The sequence below is a fragment of the Acomys russatus genome, chromosome 31, assembly GCF_903995435.1.
Source record: "Acomys russatus chromosome 31, mAcoRus1.1, whole genome shotgun sequence".
NCBI classification, from domain to species: domain Eukaryota; kingdom Metazoa; phylum Chordata; class Mammalia; order Rodentia; family Muridae; genus Acomys; species Acomys russatus.
The window spans coordinates 7,829,946-7,850,354 of record NC_067167.1 but is presented as its reverse complement, the minus strand read 5'-3'; the positions used below and the strand labels follow the sequence as shown (position 1 = coordinate 7,850,354).

Genomic DNA, 20,409 nt, shown 5'->3' with positions numbered 1-20,409 from the left:
CCAGTGGGTAAAAAGTGGGGCTTGTGATTGAATTGCTCCTGCAGTCTACCTGCCACTCCATTCCACCAGTCAGACAGGAGCATGAGCTTGCCCTTCATGAATGTCCCTATTCCTAGCTCCTTGACTTGGTGAGCTTTCTTTGATAATTGCACAACAGAAAACACATGTGTCTTCACATGGCCTGCCATCCGTGAGAGCACAAGAATGCCACGTGACTCACTGTCATCCAGTAAATATTCATATTCATCTTAATAATGCACTCAAAATTTAGTTATGTCGTTTGCTCATAACTTGTCACCAAGCTGAAACTTTGGCTTATTCCGCAATCCTTTCCCCTTTGGCTGTACTAGTGACAGAACCATGGCTTCGTGCATGACAGGCTAGCTCTCCACTGCCTAGCTCTCCGCTGTGTTTTCAATCACCTTTGACCCTTTGATTCTGTTCTCAGGTCTGCAGTTACTGTGATCATGTAAATTCTGAGTCAGACAATGACAGTTGCTTAAAACTGTAAAGTGACTGAAAACCAAGGTTCCCACTGTGCTTTTGTGCACCTTGTTTCACTGTGCTGTCACCACCTAACCTCCTCACTACTTGTCACTCACTGGACATGGGCTCCTGCCTGAGGCCCTTGTGTTGAGTGTCTTCTCTGCGGAGCACCCCTCCTCCAGATAGCTGCTGTCTCTCGTTCCCTCCCTGCCTCCAGGTACTGCTCAGGTCTGTTCTCTCTGTACAACCTGCTTAGTCCCCTGGGAAGCCTGGTTTCACCCTTACATCTCCATTCCACCTCACACCCTTTACTGCTACACACACACACACACACACACACACACACACACACACACACACGCACAGCACTTCCTACCTTCATCACACCATTAGAAGGTAAGTTGCATAAGAGAATGGGACTTTTTTTTTAAAAGTCTGTCTTTGTACAAATGTTTGTTAACTGCGTTTATAAAAATTTAATTATTCTATGCTTGAGTCTTTTGCCTGCATGTATTCTGTGCCCCATGTGCGTGTCTGGTGCTCCTGGGTACCCCAAGAACCTGGCAGATCTTCTGGAACTGGAGTCAGAAACAGTTGTGAGCATCTGTGTGGGTGCTGGGAATCAAAGCCAGTTCCTCTGTGAGAGCAGCCAATGTTCTTAGCTGCTGAGCCGTCTCCTCAGTCCCTATGTTAATAAATGCTTTGAGCTGTTGAGTGTTTGAACCAGTCAGCACCTCCCATGGAGAAACACTGTAGCCAGGGTGGGGCTCAGGAGAGGAAGGCATGGATCATTGCTTTTGGTGTTTGCTCGGGGAAGTGCAGGAACCAAGTACCCTGGGCATGCGCCCAGGAAAGACAATTTGAGCTTTATCCCCATGGAGCCTTTTCTCCATGTATGCTCCCTTCTTTCCTGGTCCAGGCATACAAAAACGCCTTTTCCTAAGAATCTTTTAGAGGGTGCAGCTTTATCAGCATGTAAGCAGGACTTTGCCCACAGTTACGTTTTGTTTGGCTTGTCCTATGTAGTATGGAGAGGGGGGGCGTGTATATTTTTGTTATCATTTAAAAAAGTGCTTTTTAAAATAATCTGATCCGTTGGCAACATTTAGAATGCAGGTATTTCAGATGAAGATCTGTTTCTGGCATCTTTATATAAGTGACAAGTTCTCCTGCTGTTTATGGCCTCACCTAGCAGGCCACTGGTGGAATTGGTTACAGGTTTCTGTCGTACCAGGCAAGCATTCCTTTGCTGACCTGTCTCCCATCTGAGGACTTGACAGTTTCATACATGTATATATGCTTTCTATAGTACCCCTGCTTTCTCTTTTCTCCCTTCCATCCCTGTCACCAACCGTTCCCCACAAATCCCTTTCCCACATCTGTGGGGTTTTCCGTTTGTTTGTTTGTTTGTTTGTTTGTGTTCTACTGTGTTTAGCCAGTGCCACCTATGCAGCAGTGGATTTGGAACTGTCCCTTGTAGTTTGGTGGGCGAAATCTGAAGGTACTGACTCCTTCTTCCCCAGAATCTTTCAGAAGTCAATAGTTTAGCAACAAAGGTAGGCCCCCTTGAGCCCCTCACCCACGTAAGCCTAACTGTTGGCAGGCCCATTCTTGTCCCTGACCAGGGCAGGCAGCTGCATGACTTGATTGCAGTCGCTCTCTCATCCTAGAAGACCGCATTCTGCTTCCATGCTCCCTGTTTTTCTGCTCTTATGTTCTTCCTCTGTTTTCCGTGAGCCTTAGAGATAGTGATATAAATGTCTTTTTAGGGCTAAGCTCAACTGTTTGTTTGTTTGTTTGTTTGTTTGTTTTCCAGCACCTTTTTCAGCCAAGAATTTCTGCATTTACCACCATATATTGTAAAGAAAAACTTCCCTAAGGCTGTTTGTTTTCCCTAAGCTAGCGTTTATCTGTGGACAATAACATGGATGCTTAGAAGGCAGTTTTGAGGCCATGAAAATTTAGCTCAATGAGCCTGTGGCCTCTCCAGCCTTGGATTTTTAAACCTGGTTTGAAGTACCACCAGACTTGAAATGTCATGCAGAGGAGCCAGGAATCCTATCAGAGCAGTTGGCTGCCCCCTGTTGGTACTGCCACTGTTGGAGCAGTGTGGCCCCTTCTTAGCGAGATTTTTGAGTAAAACTTAAGCCCTGCCTTAAGAGGCTTGACGCTTTCATATAGCTGAGTTTTCATGTAGTTCTTTTTTGTTAAGTGATACTGATATTGACCAGAACAGCAACAGCTAAAAGAGTAAACAAATTGAAGTGTATTTCAGCTTTTATACACATGTTCATTTGCTCATCGTGTTTTATTATGTCATAATCCTCCTGTTGCTGGGCCATAACATGCCAGTTTATGAAATGGACTTACTTTTTAAAAGGAATTATGGTTAGTAGCCACAGGAGTTCAGACATTTGTCACCTAATTGGAATATATAACTAATCACTGGGCTGGATGGTGGAAGAGGGGAAGAAAACCAAGGTAAACAAACAAACAAATAAATAAATGTATGTGGCTGCCCTGCATAGGTCCATCACAGTTAGTGTCCTTAAAGGAATTAAGACTCAGTCGTCAAACAACATAAAAATAACCCCAGAATTTACAGTGGTACGATTGTGAAATGTAAGCGTTTAGTCTTGGATTGTAGGGCTTAGTGGTGCTGTGTGTTTATTCATCCCAGAATGTGCACCTTTATGTTCTTGTTGCCATGGTGACTTGTTTTCTCTCCTGGCTGGAGAGGAGAGATCAGGTCCACCTGCTTCTGACACTGCTCACAGGCGTTTTTCTCATGTGAGGGTGACACACTTCATTATCCTGGCTTGTGGGTTATGTGGTTTTGTTTACATTCTCCTGAATAGCATAAGGAAAAAAAAATCTGTTCAAAGGCAGAAATGAGCCCTGAGTCCCTGGAATTATGGGAGGTGGGGTGTTGGGAAGGCATTAGGATGTTTTCTACATGGGTGGGTGAGAGGCTCAGTCTAAGAGAGCTCAGACAGCAGGGGACTTTGTCACTTGGGAGCTAACCTCTGAGCAAGCCCTGAGTCATTTTGGCAGTCAGTGGACTCAAGAGCAGCTTCTAAAAAATGAGCATCATTCCAGCAGTGGAGGCAGAGGCAGGCAGATCTCTGTGAGTTTAAGGCCAATCTGGTCTACAGAGTGAATTATAGGATAGCCAGAGCTATAGAGAAACCATTTCAAAACAAAAACAAGATACCAAAAGAAGAAGCACTCTGCCTAACGTAGGAACCCATGGCTGACTGTACTGAGGGGCCCACAACAACACAGAGCTTACCAGTTTCTCACTGGCATGTTTCTGAGATACATGGTTGCTTGTGCTAAGATCATTGTTTTCAGGAAAGTCTACAGGTATGAGTCTTCAAATCACACTTCTATCAGTGTGAGAAGCTGGCTCTCAAGTGACAAATGAGTGTGGTCAACATAGTTTATGTATCTACCTTCACTTCCCTAGAAGGCCTGGTTTCATTTGCTTGAGGGTAGTGTTTATCTCTAGCAAGTATCTTTATTTATCTATAAGACTAGCTGGTTTTTTTTTTTTTTTAACTTAACAAGTAGCAAGAGCCATGTGCCTGAGCAAATAATGAAGGGTGAACACAGCATTTCTATACATTTTTCCTTAGAAACCTTGTTCAATTGTTCCTTTAGTTTGGGAAATAGAGTGACTCCTTTAGGCATTTTGTGCTGGCCTCTAACTAGAGGTCTCTTTTTCTTCTCTGGGAGAGTAAAGAACAGTGTCTGAATCAGGCACTTGAGCCTAGTCTTTCAAGATCACAGGGACTTACATGTGGATCTGAGGTAGGGCCAGCTCTGAGTTCCCCGCGTGATCCTCATGTACAGTCAAGACTGGGACTAAGTGACCAATCTGCATGTTTTCAGCCTCCTAACGCACCCTAAGGGCTACCTAGAAGCAAGTGGGTAGGAATGAACAGATTTGGGGCCTCTAGATCCCCAAATCGTCTGTTTGCCCTTATTCCCACCTTTTTCTCTGAGTAATTCTGCGATTTTCTGTCTTGCACATAGTTCACTAGTGGGAGCAAGGGGGTTTCTTGGTTTGTTCATTTGTCATTTTAGGGGATGAGGGAGGGGTGCTAAGGATTTAACCTATGGCCTCACACCCAGATTTCCAGCAAGTGCTCTACCAGCAGCTCCCTTTAACCCTTGATAAATCACTCAGGCTGACCTTGAATTTACACTCTTCCCTTTCGGCCTGAGGCAGGAATCTCAGACATGCACCATCAAGCCCAGCAGTGCAGAATTGCTAACCACGGTTCTAGTCACAGGCCCTATCAAGAGCAGACAGACTTCACATCTCGTTTGCTAAGACCGCAAGTGCAGACCCTTCGCCAAGAATCTGTGTTGTGTAGCCTTTGAGGAGTATAGGAAATGTAATGGTAGCAAGAGGTGGTTTCCCATGAGCTAACCTTCACTATGACTAAGAAGTCTCAAGTAGGATGGACACTGGCCACCAGAGGAGCACTTGATTTTGGTGTCTTTAGTTGGCTCACGTGACATTTTTCCAACCTCTCACAGTTTGCTCTTGACCATGTCACCGCCTTGCTTCCCCTGGCCTGGCCGGGAAGCATTGTCCTTTATCTAAAGCCCTTAGAAAGCCATTGGCTACGCACGTGCTGCCTGCCGGGGTATTGTGATTTTCATCATTAGAGCAGGTCCATACTTGGCTGCTACATGAGGCCATAACTGTACTCATGTCTTCTCAAGAGTAATGTTCTAAGGTGTTGATATTTAGCAGACACTGAGAAGGCTATGTTTTATTTCCCTTCCTCAGTAAAAAAGGAAAGATAGGAATGTGGCCTTTTATTTAAGAGTATCATTTGTTTGGTGTTAAAATTTCATACGAAGTTTATAAGAAAGCCATTGCTGTTGAGTACTGCTCTAGACCTGTTTGCAGAAAGCTCAGGTGCCGTGCTTGTCTCTTGGTGGGCTAGAGTTTTCCCTCCGTCAGATGGATCCTAATTACTCCTCTGCCTTACCTTTTACGTTTGAAACACTTAGTACTTCCGTGGTCACACTAATGGACTAATTTCCTGAGACTATACATTGGCAGGCTTGCATTTCCAGATTGCAGCCTCTCTGCCATCATTTTTCCAGGTCGGGGGCTTTTTTCCTCCTTTTTTTTTTGGACATGTTTGTTTTATGCTGTATCACAAATGGATTTTCTCACTTCACTTCTGAAAGTATTTGACCTCTTACAATTAATGAATAAGAAGTGCATCCAAGGATATTTGTTCAACTGCACCAATCAAATTTTGTATTTTTAAAAGCAGCCATGCCTTAAAAAATAGTTGGCAAGTCAGCTTTAATTTTTAAAAAGCCCATTTTCCAAAACAAACTAATAATAATAATAATAATAATAATAATAATAATAATAATAATAATAATAATAATAATAATAATAAAAACATTCCTATAGCAATTCTATACAATAAAATTACTATTGAAATTATTGCCAATTTTTGGCTATTATACTCTTTCTTATATAACTTAAAATTTGGACCAGAAAAGTATAGAAAGAGCATAATTCTAAAACATACAGCATAACTTTTTTTTCTTTTTGTAGCATTAATCTTATCACTGGTCATTTAGAGGAACCAATGCCAAACCCTATAGATGAAATGACAGAAGAACAAAAAGAATATGAAGCCATGAAACTTGTCAACATGCTTGATAAACTTTCCAGGTATTGTATTCCCGTCCATTTTTTGCTTGGTTTCTAAGAATGTTCTATTTCTTTGTCTCTCTCACTGAGAGTTACCATAGAACAGCAACTCTGGCAATCCATGTCTATTGGAACAGGGAGGCCCAGGCAGCAGCAGTCAAGGGCCGCCGATGGCTTTTCTCCACGTGCGGCTTCTGGATGTGCGTTCCTGAGAGTGTGAGCACTCAGTGCTGAGGCAGTAGCTAGCCGTGGCTGTGCTATTAACCGACTAACCTCCCTGTCTTCCAAAGGGCGCTGTGAGTTAGGCTCAGTGATCTTGCTGCTTCTCGTATTTTTGTTTCAGTCTGTTTTGGTTTTGTTTGAAGCCATGGTGCGCTTTTTCTCCTTTCCTTTTTTGATGTGCAGGTTGGCAGTATTGCTTTTTGAGTTGCTGCTGAAACCAAGAACTCTAAAATGCCTTATACGCAACAGGAAGAAGTGAAAAGAATAGCTCAAATAAAGGACTTTTTTTTAAGCAGGCACTTTTACTAATTAGGAGTTCCAAACACAACCGGCCCATCCCCTCCTGCTTCACATCTCCTTCCTTTCCAAAACAACCCGTTTTGTAAATAATTAAATGAAGACACGGTAATCAACAACTAGCTTTTCTTGAGGAGTTATTAGGAGGTGATCCCTGTAGGCTTAGATGGGCTGCCTTCTTTTCCCGTCATGTATTCAGCCACTGTCTCCTGTGAGTCATCTTGAGTGAGTGTTTCTTTGTGTTGCTGACAGCCACCATGTCAAGGTGAATCTCTCCCTCTCATCTCATTTTTCACATAACCATAAGGCTGCTATTCATCCCTCAAGAGAAATAACAGTTAGAACAGAACAGCCATGAGAAGGGAGGGTCTCTCGGGGAAGCTAAACTGAGAGATGGCTGCGCTGTGGCTTCACAGAATTGTGGCACATGGGACTATTTTGACATTCTGTAGTCTTAAGCTTTCAGCAGTGGCACCGGTAATGTGTAGAAGCTGGTTAACAGCAGGAAGCCTTGTTATCTACAAAATGTTCTAGAATTTGGTGACTGCTCACTACTCACTACTAAGTGCTTTGTCCTTCCCCAGCATTAGAATTTACTACTCTATTTGTGCTAGTCAAAAGGCATTTGGCCTGTTTGCAAATTGCATTCTCTTTCTTTAACACAGTTCTCCTTTATATAACAAGTTCTTTCCCAGAAGGACTTAATAGTAGTCATAGAGACTGTTACTGGAGCAGCCTTATCTACAGTAAACAGAATAGCAAGCTCTGTGTGAATATATAAAAATAAAATCTGATAGCTGGGGAAAGAGTTCAGTGCTGAAATACAGGCCCTGGGTTCGGCCCCCAGCAGCCTTCTTTCTCAAAAAAAAAAAAAAAAAAAAAGAAAGAAAGAAAGAAAATAAGAATATATATAAAATAAGTTGTGTGTAGCTGACATTGTCCACATGGGCCTGGTGCAGATAATGAAACATGGCGGCATCAGTATGTTAGAATGAACATCAGTTAGAATGAAGTCAGTAGAATCCATCTGGTGGGAGCTAGAAAGGAAACTGTAAGCAAGGACCTGAGTGGACTGTATTAGGGCTTGAGCACAGCAGATCACTCGGGTAGTGTACGTGTCTTGTCGTAACAATAGGAGTTGCTGGCAGCTAGCATGGATGCTGTACTGGTCCCCTTTTAACCCACATGAGGAAACACCCAAGTACAAAACACAGAAAACAAGGAACAAACTACCCAAGATAATGCACTGTAATCTAGATACTCAGCTTATTCTTAGAGACATCATCAATTTCATACGGTGCCCTATTGGTTTACATAAGACAAAGAGGTCCTTCTCCGTTTAATCTCTGAGGAATCTACATATTTTTTGCATAGTTTAGAAGCTACCAATAAATAAACCCATAAGTATCAATTCTGAAATGCCCAACTTCCATCTTATTTAAACTGTGTATCAAAGAAGACATAGCATTCACCAGGAGCCCAGCAGGTGCCTGGCTCTCGCGGAAGGGGGTACTGCTGTTTGCATGTATAAGGCAGAGCTCAGATGTCTTGTGTTGGCTTTGATGGTGCCTACTTTGCCATTAAAGCAAAAGTAAACTTGAAAATAGTCATAAATCTTGTTGACTTTTTGCATGGTGTATGGTGGGTTTTACATTGTCTGCCTCTGTGTGCTTTCTAACATTTGCTCTCACTGATGACAATGACAGCCACCTGAAGGTCAGCAGCAGGTGTTCCAGAGCAAGAATGCCAAGAATAAAAGCATTCTTCATGCGTCTTTCATGTTCAGTATTATTCATCAGTCTGAAGCGTCATCTCTCTTTTCACTTTTTCTTATTTTTGACAAAATAAGAAAAAAAAATGCCATACAGCCAGGTAGAGTTAAATTCAGTGCCATACATACAGGAAGCAGTTACTAAGCAGCCCCACGCGCGTGGCAGTGAGCGAGAAGAGAGGTTTGGAGGTGAGGGAGACCGTTTATGCCGTTGGAAAGCTCCTATGCTAGTGGGAGAAAAGGCTGCATGGTTTATTCCAGAATACAAAGTAGAAATGGCGACAAACAAGGTCTGTATTGAACCGTATGCCCCAGGGAAAAGGAGCAGTCAGTCCATCCTCTCTGAATGGCTCAAGGAGTCTTTCTCAGGGAAAGGAGGTGGCATGTGGCTGATGATCACGTTTAGGAAGTATTCTAGAGAGAAACAGAAGTGACCAATCAGTGTAGGGAGAAAGACTTCATCCTTTTAAGTCTTTGGACTTCACGTACTGCATCTTTCTTGCCGAGAGCTCAAGCAGACACACCTCCTCGACCAAGGGGAGGTGCAAGGACCACAGAAATGCCCAAACACTTCCAAGCTCATAGTCCATTTACTTTTGACAGTTTATAGAACACTCACTCATGTGTTCTCTCTCTAGCTCCATGATAAAGTGAGACTAGGAACTTCCTTTACCAGAGCCCAAGGCCTCTGTCCTGTCCACTGTGTTACTGTGTCTGTCTGTTAGTGTTTGCCAGAGCACTTCTTAGCATCCTCTCAGCAGTCTCTCCTGCACCTGATAAAGAAAGGCATGTGAGTAGAGGATAGATAGGACTGGAGGTGACGTGGCCAAGGCATGGACACTAGACACTTCCTTTTTTCATCCATAGGAGAGCAGATGTGAAGGACCTGCACCAGGATGGTGGTTAGCAACAGTGGCCCATGCCAAAGCACTTACCACAGTGATGACTAAGGTTGGTCATGCCAAGTACTGTTCCTGAGCCTGGTGTAGGATGTAGATGTGACTGCCCAAAGCAGGAGACACTGCTGTGAAACTTGAGGTCTCATTTCCATCTTGCCTTCATGCTAGACACAGCCACTGCTTTACGGGGCCACAACCTCCACATCTTTATCTCAGCTAGACTTGGAAAGGTCGAGTGAGGAGGTTAGCAGTCAGAAGACCTCTTACTGAATGTGCAATGACCCCCCCCCATTGATTTTTTTTATTTCTTTACCATAAAGATCATGCCTGTGTCTAACATTTCAACTCCTTTATGTGGGGATGGCAGCACTTGGAGTTTTTCAAAGCCAGGAAATCATCAGAACCCTATAAACACTGTTCTGTCTTGCTAGTTTGGTGCCTTGTGCCCCTGGCATCCCTAGTGTGTGAGGATGGAAAATGGAAAGGACTTACCTCCACATTTGAAAGTCTCCTTTTGTTTTTCTCTTTTTCTTTATAAAATAACCTGCAGGGTTCAAGGCTTCAAAGTGTAGTTGTCAGTTCCATTTCTTGGCCACACCTTATCAAAGTAGAGGCTTTAAAGGAATGCCATAAAGAAATGTGGGCCATGGCTAACTAATTTAGATAAGGGGTATAGATTTTTAAAATCTAGAGTAAGTATGATATTTAGTAGTCAAGCCTGAGGTATTAGTTTACAGAAGACATCATTTGACATTTGTAGCATGCCTGCCTCTCCACCTCCTCTCTCCTTCTCAGACTGTGAAAACAATAGTAAACCCCTGTGCTGAAGCATGGCACCACAATGGTGACTGTGCAGTGGGCAAGGCCAGTGGGCCTAGCACAGCTGCCTTCATCTAGCGGCACCTCGCTCATTCTGCTGATGCCTTCAGCAGGCTCTGGCCAAGGGCAAGAACACTGTCATTATAGTGTTGTTTCTACTCCCCTGACCCCCTTTATTTCCTTAACTGAAACCAGATGAGTTGATCGTATGCTCCATTCTCACTCTAGAACTGTCTAGTAAGGCACATCGCCCATTTGCTTATACCAACAAAACCTGTGTTTTAGATTGTATGTTAATAAATAAATGATGCCTGTTCTGCTACCACTTCCTTCCCTCATCCACTCACTGGTCACTAACCATGCTCCCCACCCCACTTCTGTTTTGCCAGCAACATTGATATACAGACAGGGACATGGCTTTCTTAGAGCTGCCGTCAACTATAAGAGGAGTACACTTGAATCAAGAGATTAGTGTTGAACTCAGTAAGGTTCTGAGTGACTTAGGACTGGAAAGTAAGAAATACATACCTTTTTTCTATGTAAATAAATCCTATTGTTCATCTTACAGAAATACCAAAGTCCGTAATTGCACGTGGCTTTATCTAGTCTAGGATACACTTTCTGGGTGCTTTTCAGAAACACAACCCACCTTTTTTAAGTAACCTAATGCAGGCACCAGAGTTCAAAGATCATAATTGTTCAGGTCAGGCCATCTTTTACAGGGTCTGTACTGTCCGTTGTGAGACTACTAAACACTTGACGTGAGGTTAATCCAAATTAGGGTGTCCTCTAAATAGAAAGAGAATGGAAAGTGTCTCCTTAATTATGTAGTAGACTATTAATTGAAATGACCAATTCTTGTACCGGATTAAATTGAAGCCAACTTTACTTCAATTTCCCTTTCTGTCTGGCTAGTTGGACATTGAATATCAATATGATCAGTCCGCAGCTCATGTGGTGGCTTGCCTCATATTTCTAGCGTACAGCACTATTCTCCATCATTGCAGTGCCATGAAAATTCAATTAAGAGAGCTTGGCGCTTTCTATAAAAACCAAGAGGATTGTTTTGAGAAGCTTGATTGTAATCATCTTCAGATGATAGAGGACTGTCTCAGTGGCTAGACACCTAAGTAGGGTGTCCTGTGCCCATTGTGGCTGAAATGGCTTTTGACAATTTGAAATAAAAATACTCTGCCTCATAGTTGCCTTTCCTCCTTTAACTCTCAGGTCTTCCCGGTTAGAAGCGTGTGTTAGAACATGCTTTATCTAACATGCAGACCTCCTATTTAATTTTGTTAATTTGGGCAACAATGTAAAAGAGTTTTCTAAGAATGTTACCAAGAAGTAAGAAAGAATGCCGTTGCTTAAGGCTCGAACTAAACTGTGTTCTTTCTGTACTGTCCCTAACCTCACCCTCTAACGTGTCCCTAACTGCTGTCTAACACGAAGCCATAGCAGATTTTTTAGAGGCTTTGCGTGCTATCTTCTAACAGAAATGAGAATAATAAAAAGCTAGCTTGGTGCTTCAAAATGTGAAACTGCTTCCATATGCGCTCCCTGTTTCTCACCAGCACAGTCTTGTGGTCTAGATAGGATGGGAGTTGTATTAAGGAGTGAGCCATCAGTGGGTTAAGTGACTGACGAAAGAGCAGGCACTTAAATGACATGACACCCCCAGAACACCTCAGTTTCAAAACTTCCAGACACTGTACTATTTTGAAAAATTACCAACAAATCTGAGAAGTTCACCAGTCTTATTATTTTTAAATGAAATGTGTTTTAAATAAGTACAAAGCACCAAAGACCAACAGTGAGCATGTTCACTTTGACAGGTTGGAGGTTGGAGATACATCATCCACCCCTGTTTTGTCATTTTTAAAACAGAGTGAATATGCTAATCTTAACTTTAAGACAGCTTCTCATTACAGAGTGGAAGGGTGTGGTGTTATGAGAAGCACACCATGTCCATTTTTATTAGGGCTGGCATGTTTTACCAATGGTGGCTTAGTGGAAGGTCTCAGAATTCTTTATTAAGATGCGATTGGAGGACCAATTTTATTTCCTGTGAAAAAGCCACCATTCCCATTATTCCTCCTCAGTCAGTGTCCTGGTGAAAGATCAGTAAATCCAGTCATCTGAGAAAAGGTGAGGAAACAGTGTCCACATCCCAAAGCCACTGCACCCAGAGCATCCCACGTGCCTGTGTAACTCCTGCTCTGAGAAGGGCTATCACCAGCTGTGAGAAACCCATGTACTTCAGAGGCTTGTGACTACCTCAGGCACTCACTCCAGGCTTGGAGTTCAGCAGACACTGCAGAGCTATACCCTCTGGGTCATCAGGGGATCATCCCCATAGGCATTTTGTGTTAATTAAAATACTTCATTTATCTACTAATGTCTCATGCCATCTTTCAAAGGCAGAAAGGAACTAAATATGAAATGGCTAATTTAACATGTCAGGGCTCTTTTTCCAGGCCAACCTCACATTAAGAAAGGAATCCCTGGGCCAAAGTAATGGTTTCCCAATTATCCTGTCTCAGGTTTTGTTGTACATTGAACAGAAGTCAACAAAACAAGTATGTAACAGAACCTGGCTAAATAGCAGCACCCTCATTAAAACTGGGAATTAATCAGGGGTGATTAAAGGAAGCGATGCTTCCTAGGCCCCCCTTTTTCTTCCCTTCTAATCATAGAACAAAATACGTTACACAAAAGGCTCAGAACTATTATGCAGTGCTCAATTAGAGGGAGGTGAATAGGTCTCTAACATGCTGTTTTATCGAAAGAGCAGACTGGTGTTTGCATGACTGTTGTTTCATTACAGACCCTGTCATTAATTCCATGTGTCAATACTGCCCTGTAGTACACAGAGCAGACAAGAAAGAAGAGCCCTTGAAAACAAGGGAATGATTTTTGAGTCGTTACCAAGCTAAGTGGCAAGCGGGAAGCTGAAACTCGTATAGGTAAATTCGAAGGGACTCTTGGGAGATCTGCAAGTGGGAAACAAAGATGTGTTTTTACCAACTGCTTGATTGTGTCCTGCTTTCAACAAGTGCCCTTGACTCGAACGCTTTGTTTATATTGCACAAAGCATGTGCTGTGGCAAGAGTATTCTCTTGCTTCCAGGTCAAGCAAGGTGTTACACACACACATCTGACCTATTCTGTGTCGTGCAACTGGGCATGTTTTTCTCTGAGACCCAAAACTGCATCATGGCTGCTGGGGGAGTCAGACAGCTACTTGAAGCCCTAAAAGAGTGTGCCCATCCCGACAGTTCTGAGGAGGTACTGAGGCCCAGCTACCACAGAGTGCCACACCCACAGGAAGACGTTAAAGTGTCTTTGGAAAACATGTTATAAAGAACAGAAACTTTTAAATATGTTTAAATTCTTTAAGTTCCCACCCCTAGGTTTAAGGACCACTTTTTTTTTTTTTTTTTTTTTTTTTTTTTTTTTTTTTTTTCGGTTTTCATTGGCAGTCCCAGGGGTGAGGCTGGGGCGAAGTAGGGTTTCTTTTCTCGGCCGTGCGTTGTCTGTGTCCTCTTGCCTGGCCACGCCCTTATAGACTATGGTTCCTTATCGTTCAGTAAGATCAAATTTCTAAATGATGTTTCGTTCCAGTTGAACATTCTTGGAGGCTTATCTCTTCCCTGGCCAGATGCCTGATCAGATGAGAAGCCATGATACTGTCACAGTGCCTAGAATGGGCTCTTTATCCAGTAGACATCACTGTACTTTTTGGTGATAACGGGGGCAGTCTTAACTGTGTTAAGGCCTGTGTATAGCATTGAAGGTAAGTATGAAGCAGTTGTTGCTATGTGAATATCTTAACCCTGATACACATTTCAACCATGATGTTTATTGGACACCCGGCCATCATTTTTTTAGAGAGGACCTCCATAAATGTAGGGCCAGTGGTAACTCTTCATAAAATGGCCCAGGGAGGGCCACGATGCCATCTGGGTCCTGTGTGTGCTACTTGCCATTGCTTTCGTAATCATTTAATCACCTGCTGGCCGATTGCAGAAAAGGTTTGTGGTCGTGATATATGTTATTGACAGGCAGGTGCTGTGGTGACCATTAGGTTTAGAAGCTCTTGATTAGGAAGAAAGGACTAAGAAAGGGCTAGGATGGTGATTTTGAGTGTCTTAAAACCACAGTAGCTTTTTAAGTAACTCAAACTTACTTAGTACCCTCATACTTACTCTGACAATTAGTATAGAATATTGGGGATCATCTTGTCCAACCCCTCATCTTATAGCTCACAGAGGCAAATGGCTTGCCCAAGGACTTGTAACAGACCTAGAAGATAGAATGTAGACCTCCTAATGTCTCAGACGTGAGAAGTTGAATCTGTACCAGATGGTGGCTGGCTTCTGCTGGCCTGTCTGCGTCATCTGATGATGGTGACTCATTGTAGAAGCTGTCACAGCTAAGAGAACTTCCTGACATGTAGTCCCCTGCCATTCTCCACTTATACCTTGGCCCATGTACTGTATCCTTTCAGGAAACATTTATTAAGCATCTACTGTGTGCTCTGCCCTAGACTAGATCCATGAAAACCACAGCCCCGGAAGAAATGAACCCTGCCCACAGGTTGAGCATAGTCTAGGAGAGAGCTGTAAAGCCTTGGAGAGCCTTCTTCAGGATCCCCTGTGGATTCGTCACCCTTTCCCGACTCTGCAAGTCTTGAAAACAGCTGTGCTCTCAGATTGAGCCTGTCTTGTTCGTGGCTCAGTTATGAGGAGTCTGTACAGTGCATGGCTTCTGTATAAAGGCCAGCTAAATGCAGTTCACGTGCTTAACCGAGGCTCTGCTCTCTAAAGCACTGTGCTAGAACACAGGAGGAGGACGTGAAAACTGATGGAGGAAAGCATAGAATGGAGTCTCTTTGTATGTCAGAGCAGTGTTGTTTGTAGCTTTCAAAATTTGTAGCAATGATTATTTTTAATGAATACTCTTATAGGAGATAAAAGTACCTTCGTCCTTGATCCAGCCAGCCAGCTGTAGAGCCTAGGTTTCTAGCCCCTCTTCGTGCCTCATAGCACTTTTGAGCTTTCTTTTTCCTTTTCCTCAGCTGAGCCAACTTGCTTGCCAATCCTGCACATAACTAACTCTTGCTTCTGTGCCTCCCCTTGACTAATTCTGCTTCTGGGACTCCTTTCTTCCTGTGACGACGCCATGTCTTTGCTGCCATTACAGTGTGGCCCCAAGTCCGCCTCCTGCAAGGAGCCTGTAGAAATGTGTTTCCCCCATGCCACTCCGGCATGTGCATCACCGTATGATGGTGAGGGGACATTGCTGTGGGGTTCATAAGTAGGTTCCGTTCTCTGTCCAAATTTTACCGACCTGGACACAAACAGATCACAACAAAACTGAGATACCCGCAGCGTTCAGCAGGCTGTCAGCAGTGAGTCTCCAGAGCAGAGATTTTGTTTGGTGTTTGTATGGTGCTAGCATTAGGGCAGAGAAGGAGAAGAACAGACAAGTCAGACTGAGAGGATGAGAAACAGTCCGGGCTTCATGGTAAAACAGTCAAGCTAGCAAGCAGCCCAGCCCTGTTCCCACACAGAACACTGCACACACCACTGGAGTCCACTGGTGAGCTGTAGGGCTCAGGGAAAGCAGGACTCCGCCTGTGCCTGTCAGTCATCTTCAGCCTGTTGATGTGCTGTTCTGTGATCCTTTCAATATTGTGTAACGTGTGTATGTGTTGTCTTCCAGACTGACTAAAGTTTCTTAAGGACGGGGACCATGTCTTTTATTTGCTTCTGCATATCCTCCCCCCCCCCCCCACTCTGTGACGTAAGGGAAGCTTTCTGTAGACAGATAAGGAACAGCAGTTCAGCTCCAGTCATAGCCCAGCCACTCCTGCACACTCGCTGTGTGCAGTTGGCTTTCATGGTCACTGAGTGAGGTGAGTGCTGCTGAGACTGAACTCAAAGTTGAGAGTTCTCGTGGGCTTGCCGTTAGTGTAGCTCCAGAATCCAAACCCAGGTCTGCCTTCAGAACCTGTGTGTGCCTTTCACTCCCCCACAGTAGATTCTCGGCTCCTCTACCGTTCACAGAGCTCTTTGGTCTGTAGTGTTGCTGTTGTTGCTACCACTGCTGTGCTGGGACTTCTTACGTCATCACTGGGAAGTAGGCAGCCCTAGTATTGCCAGGATCCCCATTTCACAGATGGGGAAACTAAGACTCAGATTTGCCCAAGACCGCACAGCTGGTAAGTGGAGGAACCCTAGCTTACAGTCTTTTTGCTCTTCCCACGACATCACATTGCATTGCTCTCTTAATTTACTTGCATGAATGCATGACTTTGTGACCAAGTTTCACTGAGGCCTTTCCTACAGCAATGTCAGTTATATGCAAGTCCCGCATGGAACCATGTGGAGAAGAAAGTAATTCATGCCTTTTGAGCAGCTTCCGTTTTAGTGGAGGGGGTGATAGAAAGCACCCTCTAAACATGCCTAGGATAGCTCATAAGTGAGAATTAAAAGATGGGTCCTCTTTGTTCTGTAAACTAACTATTGTAATTTGACCATAAAACTGTGTAAGAGTCATAATTGCTCCCAGTTGTCAAGTTGGACTGAAGGGTAGTAATAAAGATAGCAGATTTGACTTGGAAATATTCTTCCTGGGTTTATATAGAAGGTAGCCGGGTACTTCACACATTCGTAGCTAGCCCCAGTGTTGACCTTTTATCTTGGAAACACGATTGTGTTAGTACTGTCAGTGATGGTGTGTCTACCAGGCAGTTTATGACTGTGTTTGGTAGGGCCCCTGCCAACCCTACTCCTGCCTCTCTTACCATCCAGCTGGACCATCCCTCACTGTCTTCAGCTACCAACACCTTGATGCTTAGGGCATTGGGTTTTCAGAGTTTTGTGTTTCAGTTTGGTTGGCTTGGGTTTGGGGTTTTGGAGCTTTTGAGCCAGGCTCTTGTCTTTACAGATGTGTGCCACCACCTCCAACCTTCAGACCTAGAGTTTTCTTATCCTTCAGTGTGCCTTTCCCAGCAAGGTGCCCCCTGGCTTTGCATCAGTTACTAGCATTCAGTATCAGGGAGCTCCTCCCCACAGTAGACCTAGAAAATAGAACTCTAAACCGTGCCTGGGTCCCAGCAGGGCTACAGAATGGCTGGGGGCTCTGCACTGCCATGTCTACCTGCTTGCCCCAAAGGCTGCTCCAGCTCTTTGTGCTCCACTGAGTCTGTCTGTGTCTGGCTCCTGTAGGTAGTGCCGGAACCTTAGTATCCGCCCTGGAGCCATAGGGACACTCTCTACCACTCACCAGCCGCCTTCCACACCTGCCCGAGGCAGGGCGCCTTTCCTTCCCACAGCCTCAGCTGTGATCCCTCTGTCCCTCCTTTCCCATACACCATTAAAATGACCTCCCAATGCCTTACCTGTCTGCCACCTCTGCCGGTGTGTCTACCGCAGCACTCCCAGAGGTGTGAGCCAATAGACACTGTACAGGATCAGTGCTAAGCTCCCTCCATTCAGCTTACCCTTACCTCCTGCCCCTCACTTCTTCCTTAAACCTCTACTCCCTAAACACTGGCCCCTGGTCCAGCCGTGAGCACAGAGCACAGAGCAGAAAAGGTGAATTGACACAGTCACACAAGACAGTGGGACCTGACACAGTCTCCTTTGCCAGGCACGGGCTCTCTCACCTGTGGTGCCCTCTCTGCCTCCCTCAGGTAGCGTGGCATGCTTCCTCTGAGACGCCACTTGCAGTTCTCCTGGGACATCTACCCCATCTGTGGCCAGATTCATCCTGGCTCTGTCTGTTTTGTCTACTCACCAAGGGCAGCACTGCAGCTTGTCTTCCTCTTGTGCCCAGCAAGTGGCAGTTCTTTTCACGTAATTGCTGAGCCGTAAACTCAACTGCTCAACTGCTTTTCCATGCAGTTGGTTCAGTCCATTGAGATGGGGTTTACTGCAGAGGGCACTGCACTGGGCTGTGGGGGACCTGTCCCAGGCCCAGCTCTGCTACAGAATGGCCTTGGGTAAGTCACTCTGCCTCCTTTTAAAGAAAGGGATTGGACTGAATGATCTCTGAGCCCCTTCTGACCTGATGCTTTGCGATTCTGATCCTGTTGCCTACAAATGACACGCAGGAGCCTCAGTTTGGCCATCCAGTCAGCCATCCACATTCCCCAGACAGAGAAGCCACCCTCTGCTGCTAGCCAGAGCCGCTTGCTTAGGCTCCTGTTGCTTTAACCCTTGTCACTGAGCTGAACTTACTCCCCAGCTGGGCCATCACAGCTGTGTGGCTGCCTGTTCCCAGGAGGGAACCTTCTTTGTGTTGCCCCCAAAGAACTGTAGCAAAGACCAGAGGGGAACAAGTGTCACTGTTGTCCTTCACCCCACAGCCCACCAACCTACGGCTGCCGCGTCATGTTTTGCCATGGTGTTGGGCAGTGCTGCCCATTTCCATGAGAAATCTGTGTTAAGCGGCTCCTGAGCCTTTGATGGCCCTCTTAAATGTGCCCTGAGCCTGTCGGGAGTGGAAGGATCGGTGTTAGCAACTCAGTAGGTACAGCCGGCACAATCTCCACGTGATAAATACTGCCTATGAAAAGATTAAATAAATCTTTCCTGGTGATTTTTGATTGGCTTAATTAATAATTAATCACCTTAGATGAGGCTGTAACTTGTGGAGTGGATACAATTGGATTAGGTGAAGAGAGACAGTTGGGGAGCTTTGAAGAGATTAAAATGGCTGTCAATCCCATAATTAAACTGCCACAAACAAAAGCAATGGTGTTTTAAACAAAAAGAAGGAAAGAGAGAGAAAGGGAAAGAAAACTCGGGAAAGCCAACTGATTTGAAATGAACCAACAAGCATTTGTGAGTCAGAGATGATGGGGACAAACCAAATCTGACAGATTGATTCCATTAGATGGAGCATGTGTTTACTTCTAAGTTGAGCAGGTGACACTCTGCTTGCTTCAACTTCTCTAAGACAAAATGAGTCCACAAGAGGAAAAGAAAGTTAATTATTCAAACCCGAAGAGACCTGCTCCTTGTCCTGAGCACATTGGAACCTTGACTTCTCCTACTTTAATTGGCTTAGGTTTGGCTTGTGTGAATGGGGCCTTTCATGTCCCTCTTTCTTTCTGTGCCCCTTTCATCTTTCTATTACAAACACACAGAGAGCTTGAGAGAAAATACTTTGGTTTTTAAAGACTTCTCTTTTTAAAAGGATGTGGATTTGGGAGGGGGAGGGGTGTGTGTGTGACGCTGGTGAATACTTTTTCTTTCTTTCTTTCTTTTATCTCTTTTTCCAGAGAGGAGTTGCTTAAACCAATGGGGCTAAAGCCTGATGGGACAATAACGCCTTTGGAGGAGGCGCTCAGCCAGTATTCTGTCATCGAAGAGACCAGCTCCGACACAGACTGAAGGCATCGTCACCTGCTCCACTCTCAATATGGCTTTTATCAGCATCTTTCTCTGTAGCTCCAGGGGAACCTTCTTCTCTAAAACATTTATGCCCTTGCTTTGGCTAGAAACACATTAACTGGTTTACTCATTGGGAATCCAGCATATTTAAGAGGTGATCCTGTGTTTTCTGCGACATTGAGGCATTCGTACAGAGCTGCAGTTAGGTGCAGTTGCGGGGCTAGAAGCAGAAGCGGCCATCCCATCTCATCCGGACGGAGTACGGGACTTCACTCTGCAAAGCAGCCCTGGTCCAGTCTTGTTGCCAGGACTCCTCGCCGAAGACTCAGCCATGTCCTTCCGCCCACGCGTGTAGACCGCCCCTTCCGAGTCTCTCCAGCAATCCAAGGCACGTAAGCGCCCGAGGAGCTGGTCAATAAGGGCTGAGGCGAGTGACTCCTCAGATCAGCGCTGACTGAGTAGAAGCCAGGCAGCTGCTCTGTAAACCTAGCCCCACACTTCATTTCAGTTTTCTATAAACATGGAAACACACACACACACACATACACACATACACACACACACAGCCCCAGACTTACAAACCTACTACACTCTAAAAGTTTGTATGTCACTTAGCTAAAACTTCAGATTACGTCTCTCCCTGTGAGGAGTTAGAAATGATGGTTTAGTTCCAGGCAGCTACACGTGCCTATTTATTGCTCATCTTCCTGAACACTACTAGTTACGTAGGGCTGGACCACCATCTGCACCATTGCATCCAGAGCGTGCATTCTGAGGTCTCGCTCAGGGTGCCAAGTACACACTCATCCTCCAGGCA

At 44.6% G+C, this 20,409-nt stretch overlaps 1 protein-coding gene across 7 annotated transcripts in view; it reads left to right on the top strand.

Moving 5' to 3' along the window:
• Window positions 1-20,137, top strand: part of Ric8b (RIC8 guanine nucleotide exchange factor B) — a 97,997-nt gene extending 77,860 nt beyond the window's left edge. For 2 of the 7 annotated variants that reach the window (XM_051139938.1, XM_051139936.1), the window contains 2 exons: window positions 6,083-6,202; window positions 19,481-20,137. In XM_051139938.1, the coding sequence (XP_050995895.1) occupies window positions 6,083-6,202; window positions 19,481-19,592 (232 nt within the window). In that variant the 3' untranslated portion in view covers window positions 19,593-20,137. Of the gene's footprint in view, window positions 1-6,082; window positions 6,203-9,338; window positions 9,545-13,013; window positions 13,153-13,809; window positions 13,982-19,480 lie in introns of those variants that run through there. The other 5 variants (XR_007830056.1, XR_007830058.1, XR_007830057.1 and 2 more) reach the window with 5 other exon arrangements.
• Window positions 20,138-20,409: the final 272 nt, after the last annotated feature.